Source organism: Solanum tuberosum, unplaced genomic scaffold (assembly GCF_000226075.1).
Source record: "Solanum tuberosum cultivar DM 1-3 516 R44 unplaced genomic scaffold, SolTub_3.0 scf00093, whole genome shotgun sequence".
NCBI classification, from domain to species: domain Eukaryota; kingdom Viridiplantae; phylum Streptophyta; class Magnoliopsida; order Solanales; family Solanaceae; genus Solanum; species Solanum tuberosum.
Genome location: NW_006239018.1, coordinates 376,026 through 382,967, shown reverse-complemented (window position 1 = coordinate 382,967; position 6,942 = coordinate 376,026). Strand labels below are relative to the sequence as shown.

Genomic DNA, 6,942 nt, shown 5'->3' with positions numbered 1-6,942 from the left:
AGGCGCCTAGATGGATCAAGAATTTCTAGAACATAAGTGCACCACTAAAAAAAAGAAGAAAAAATGTATTAAGTTGAATATGATCCCGAGCAATCAAGATAAATAATTGTAACATATAATCAAGTGCACTATTTAGTCTTCTTGTAGCATGAGTGCCAACAGATAATCTTATACCAATTTTAGAGAGAATTCAACACCTACATTGTGAATATGGCCTCACAAAACAAAGGTGAGTAAACATGACACCACATTGCTCCAATCCGTTGAAGAATTAACGAACATCGATGTTTTATTATTATCATAGTGTTTAATAACTCATAGGTACACGCAAACTTCCACAGAAGTAAAATCAGTGAAGCAAATACAGTAAACAATGAAATTACTACTACAACTTATTATTCCAACAAGATTTTGTAGTCCATTTCTCCGGGACAATTGCTAATACTACTCGACAGTAACATAAAATTGGAGTAGTCATGTAATTGGGTAAATCAGCAAGGCAATGAAGATATAATTGGTGTCTTCATTTTTCTTTTTTCAGACTAGTTTAACTCACACCCCATAACTATAACAAAAAGGTACTGAAAATGCTGGCAACTCTGCAAAAAGACAAATTAAAATGGTGGGTTTTAAAAATAGGTAGTACTACTTACGATTCGGGGTCATTTGGTTTGCTGACTAAATGATGCCCAAGTCTGATTGGATCGGAGAAGATGGGATATCCAGGATTAAGTTTGAAATTAAATTTATATTCTGTTTGATTGAAAGTATAGATTTATCTCACGCTCAACCAAACAAAATACAACTTTAATTCTAAACTTAATCCCAGGAGATCCCACCTTATCCCGTACTTGCAAGAATTTAATTCTTGAAAAGTTCCAAACAATGTTCCTGGTCCAAATTCCTGCTCCAGAACTTCTTGTAATACTCAGCATACGTGAAGTCCTGATAAATGACTGGAGATCCATCTTCTGTCAGGAGTTTTGGAGCACTGATTTTCGCGCTATCGCACGGACATAGGAACGAAGCCACTGACATCCTAGCTTGATCTGAATTCACAATAGCTCGATGCCATACACTTTTGTACTTACCGTTACTTACTGCCTGCACAATCACCATTTCAAATTTAACTTATTTTGCAATCGCACTTTAATAAAAAAAAAGTTTATGTTTTAGGTGAATGGTGGAATAAATAATTCATTCCTCCAATCAAACGCCAGGATTATTATAACTTACACCTCACAACAAACAAACGACTCAAGGAGTTGTGGTTTACCTGCAATTGATCACCAAGATTAATGACAAAGGCATCTGGTTGAGGTTTGACAGCCAACCATTTACCATCTTTAAGAACTTGAAGACCAGAAACTTGCAAGTCTTGAAGAAGAATTGTAAGTGAATTTGGATCAGTATGGGCCGGAAGCCCATATGTGAGTTCTGGTTGTGGACAAGGAGGATAAAAATTGATAGCCATATGTTGGCCTTGTTCTCCCAATACATCTTTAATACACTCTTTCTCTAAGCCCAGGCTCTCTGCTATGGCTTCCTCCAATCTAAATCCGAGTTGTCGAACTTCCGTGCAATATCTGCTCACGATATCCCTGTAACAACGACTATTTAGATTAATTCTTCTTCAAATTGAAATAAATAGAAAATTTACATGAATATTGATGATACATTACATCATTTTATTTTATTTTATTTAAGAAAAAGTAGTGAGAATTCTATTATGTCACCCAATTTAGTAAGAGCCCTCTAAGCTATGTTTGGCGTAGTCAATATAATAGTTGGGCTTGGCTTTACTTTAGAAGAATGGCAAAGTCTCAACTATCAGACTAATATTCTATACAACTCTCAAGTCCTGACATAGATATCGAAGCATTTTTTTGTCCAAATTATATTAGGAAACTGGTTGAATGATTCAGTTTGATTATTATGCATTTTGTTCATGGAATTAATGGCACGACATAATTTAACAGTAAGACACAATATTCTGAAGTTCAAACTAAGAAAGGCGAATCAACTCTAGTTATGAAATAAATACTTCCATAAGGGTGTACCAAAGGGGTAATTTGGTACGCAGGATAAAGTAAATGTATTTCAGGATTAAGTTTGGGCTAAAAATTATATTTTACAGATTAAAGATATAAATGAATCCAGATTAAATTTATAATTTCAATCAATATAACAAAACCTTAATCTCAAATAAAAATCGCATTCTAGTAGGTACTATTTTATCCCACCTTCTAAATAAAAAAATAAATTAGTTCAAAGAATATGATCTCAACACAATAATCTTGGTATAATATTATCTGTGAACCAACCGAACTTTGACCAATATTTATAATACTTTTCATTAAGATTTTTGAAGAATTATAAAATATTGAACTAATTTAATCTAATTTAGCTTTGAAAATCAATAAAATTAACTTTCAACATCGAAACGTATTGAGATGGAAGAAGTATCTTTCTTTCCACGCTATTCAAAATTTTGACAAATAAATCCGAACAGAGAAAGGAAGTAACTTTCTTCCCCCGCTATTCAAAAGTCCATCAACTCTACCCCAAAAGAAACTTGGAAAAGAAATAATGTCGGCAAATCTTGAAGCTTTAACAGATGTACAAAAATCAACACCACTTTAATTAACGCGTGAAACCAGCCGCAAATTAGTATTGACAATTTACTTGCTTTTAATTAATTAATTAATGGAATATAAAACAGGATCAATTTTGATGGTGACCATAATGATGATCTGGTGGGTTCGCTTAAATAACCATCAATAATCACTAAGAAATGAATAAACATATTTTTGTGCTGTGTTGGCTTTCTAATTCAACACCCCCACCCATTTTTTATTATTTTAAAGTAAAAAGTTTAATCAAATGCTCTATAATTGAACTAAAAGCCCCATTATTCATTGGCATACGTTATGTCTTTTGAAATTTTGTTGCAAGTCACTTTCATTTGGTAAATTAATCCTTAAAAACGCGTTTTTTTAGCCATGAAACTCAACAAAATCAGCATATTCTTATTTTTTATGTTTCAGATTCTCATTGCTTACCCACCGTCATTTATTCTTTTGTTTAAAATAAGAAAATTAATTGTCATCATTACTCATTATTATAAAAATAGAAAAATTAAACATTTTATGTAATTGTTAATAGAAACTCCAGAAAGAAAAAAAAATCTCTTTGCATAAGAAAAATTGAATAGAACAAAATATCCTTTCAAGTCTATTATGGGTAAAAATAAAGATAAAATATAAAAAATAAAAGGAAAAATCCTTTTGGCCATAAAATTTGGCCATAATGATGTGAAATATGTTATTTTACCTTTTTAATTTTAATACCTTTTAATTAAAAAAATAATAAAAATTCATCTATTTTAAAATAAAAAGAATATTATAAATTTTTTAAATTTCTCATCAAATTTCTTGGCCATTTAACATTATAAACAAATTATAAGTTACTTATGGTCTCGAAACTTGATATTTATATAGAAAATTTGCTGTATTATTGTGTTTTTCACCATTACGAGATTGTCAAAGGGCACTATTACTTTTTGGACACACAAATTGGAAATTCAAGGGATGAGACAGTTTCTTATGGGGTACATAAAACTATGAATATTATATTTATCTTGTTTATTTTATGTTATTTGTCCTTGTTCGGCTTAATTATAGCGCAACATGTTACACTAGTAAATTATGTTTACTAAATTAATTCGCTTCTGGACAATTCTCCACTTCAAAAAAGTGATCTAGAAATTTCAATAAAAAAAGACTTGTATATAATTTCTTTATTTCCTCATTATTAAGCACTCTTTTATTTACTTTTTGAGAAAGAGGTACATAGAATGTATAAAATATTTGTACCCACATTCAAAGTTCTAGATTCAAACCTCACAATAAAAAAAAATTGATGATAAAATATGCTATATAACTTTATATTAGTCGAATCAATTTATTTTTTTGAATATCAACACTTGGAAAGAAAAGTGCTGGGGAAATTGCATAACACGAACGAAAATGATGGGGGTCTGAAATGGTCAAAGGCAGTGTATCTATCACCTATTGAGTATTTTTACATTTTGTTTTTTAATATTTATGGGTTGGGATGGATTAAATGAACGAATTTTTAAGGAAATTAGCTAATTAAAATTGGGATAAGTTCTTTGATTTTCGAGGTTATTATGTGTCTCTTTGTGATAATAAAAAGACAAATTCGTATCAAAATATAATTTAATTAATATATAATTGGATCGATAAAAAGTGACCGGGTGAATATTTATAAAGAGGCTAAAAGTACTTTTTTTGTGTAGCAAATAGAAACAGTAGAGCTTGCTAAAACAAAAGGCGCTACTTCTTCTAAATGTAACATTTTTCGACTTAACATAATATAGAAGTAAGATATAATAATTTTTTTAATTTGTGCTATAAAATAAGTATTAAATAATTGTATAACGATATAATAAATAAAAATTAATTTTAAATTATTCTAATTAAAGTAAGATAAGAAAAGATTTCAATCGAACAAAGGAATCCGATTCTGAGTCGACACGAATCAGGAGTTAAGGCCACCCATCACCTATCACTTTTGTCGGCTTACGTCTCCATATTGATGTCATCATTAGGGTGACACACTCATTGATTACGTGTCGATTAATGGAAAAATATAGCGACAATGATGTGTCATCAAATTTGTCATCCAGGACGTAATATTTAATTAGTTAATTATTAATCTATATGGTACTACATCTTGAGACAATATTTTATTTTATTTTTAAAAAAAAAATGGTACTAACTACGATATCTTGAAATAGTCAAATGTGGCCTCACATGCTTGTTTCTGTCATCTCTGACATTTACCCTCTTTTCTTTTCAAAAATCAAAATTCTACATTTTTTTTTCCTTATGGTGAATAATGGTTACTCTAATTTATGTGGCTATTATAGTTTTAGTTATCGGAAGTTGAGGAATAGCAACAAAATTATTGACTAGGTCAAGACTACATCTATGAAAAAATCAATTGTGATTCAATATTTGAACATACTAGAGGGAATATAGGTGACCAAAATCAAACTTAATACTCCATCTGTTCTATATTATTTGAATTTTTGGATTGTACAAAATAATTGAATTGTTCAAAAATCAAGATGGGGGTTTGATATTTTTTTTTTATATTTATCTTTTTCTTTAATGAAATTTCTTATTTTCTAAGTGATAAATTGCATGACTTATAAAGTTATATTTATGATTTTACAAAAAAAAAAAAAAAAAAGATTCAAATTATGTTATTGAATATTTTTCTTAATAAATAGGTATTGCTTCACATTCTGGTGGTAAAACCAACGACTACACGGCTCTATACCAAGTCATGAGCGATAGCGAAGCCAAGCCGCCGTCTATAGGCGAAGGGACGAATTCAGTTAATATGAAATTGGGAGAGTACTTCTTAAATACTCATTGAAATATGAAAAAGGAAGGAAAAAGAAACGGTAACGGAATTAAAAATGGTTGGGACATTCAAAGGGAACATGCATTCTAGAAAAATCAAGATGAGTTTGTACATTATTGAAAGGTTAGCTAGGTAGATTAGGTAGTTTTAATTATCAAAGAATCATTTTCTTTCTTTTTCTTTTTATGAGTTGACCCTTTTTAGGATGAAATAATATATTACTAGTCTCCCTAATCAATTACTCCTATATTTTTTTATATTTTAAGTAAGTAGTTCTTTAATTTTATAGTGAGGTTTTGTTTAGAGATATTGCTTTTAAAAGAGAATTAATTTTACATTCTATAAGACTGACAAACACCTGACGCGCATCTGACACATGTCCTACTTTTTAAATAGTACTACTTATAAACAACTTAAATACGTAACAACATCTGATACGATACACACTGTTATTTGAGGTTACCATGCATAACTATACACACAAAGTGGTTGACGTATATAAAGATAATTAAAAGTAATGACTCGGATAGCAATGTATATTAAGATAATGAAAGTAATTAATTAATGGTGTTTACCTGAAAGACGATGGATTAGAAGGCCATTCAGGAGCATATTTCTCCAGAGGATGACAATGAAGTCTGAGATAATCTCTCCAATTATGAACTGTCTCCTTTTTAACATTAAAACTAGTAGATAATCTCATGGTCTTTGAAGGATCATCTGAATACAATTTTAGCTTCTCTTCTACTGGTAGATTGAAAAATTCCCCAGCTACCCCTAGCATTTTCTCTACAACTTCCTTTGGTACACCATGATTAATTACCTAAAACATAGTCATAAAGTCAATTAAATCTTTCCGTTATTAATCGAAAAATGATTATTAATTCATGAGTTCAACGATAAGAACCTGAAAGAAACCATAAGTTTGACAAGCTTCTCCAATTAGACGGATTATTTGAGCTTGGTCTCCGCAACCTAAGTCAATTATTGGAACATTTTCGCAATCGACCACATCCGATAGACGTGGCCTATCGGATTCGGGTCGGATGTAACTTTGAGGGAGAGTAGAGTGGTGGATTCCGCTGGAAATAACTTTCGTTTCCATGGAATCTATAGATATTATATATGGCGTAGCAAATAAATATAATTAAATTGGAAATAAAAAAAAAGGACTAATAATTTGTGAATTGAAGATTTATTCACAATATTCTTATTCATACTTCTCAGAAGGTTCATGTTATATAGACAGGTCCGCAGGGCTAGTAATGTCATGTCACCGTACCTATTTAATATTAGTAAAATATCATTTGAATTTCTCTTGCTAAACAAAGACTCAAGATGAATGTATATAAGTACTATACTGCTTCTTTTAAAATTATTCTTAAATAAATAAAATTTAAAATATACCTTCATGAACTTTTTTTTGCTAAATAGATGAGAGTGATAATATCATCAGAAACGTCTCATTTTTTATGCGACGGACAA

General features: G+C 30.2%; 1 protein-coding gene across 1 annotated transcript; it reads right to left on the bottom strand.

Moving 5' to 3' along the window:
• Window positions 1–271: 271 nt before the first annotated feature.
• Window positions 272–6,674, bottom strand: LOC102590513 (naringenin,2-oxoglutarate 3-dioxygenase-like). The gene is made up of 4 exons (XM_006347459.2): window positions 6,365–6,674; window positions 6,033–6,280; window positions 1,277–1,601; window positions 272–1,104 (listed from the first exon to the last, which is right to left on the bottom strand). Exons 1-4 carry the CDS (start codon window positions 6,560–6,562, stop codon window positions 862–864), a joined length of 1,014 nt encoding a protein of 337 aa, XP_006347521.1. The 5' UTR covers window positions 6,563–6,674; the 3' UTR covers window positions 272–861.
• Between the last annotated feature and the right edge of the window lie 268 nt (window positions 6,675–6,942).

Excerpts from the sequence above, each read along its gene's own strand:
- LOC102590513 (XM_006347459.2), bottom strand. The coding sequence starts at position 6,562 with ATGGAAACGAAAGTTATTTCCAGCGGAATCCACCACTCTACTCTCCCT. Across the intron at positions 1,602-6,032 it reads TCTAATCCATCGTCTTTCAG|GGATATCGTGAGCAGATATT; the intron begins GTAAACACCATT and ends TCGTTGTTACAG. Across the intron at positions 1,105-1,276 it reads ATCTTGGTGATCAATTGCAG|GCAGTAAGTAACGGTAAGTA; the intron begins GTAAACCACAAC and ends GTGATTGTGCAG.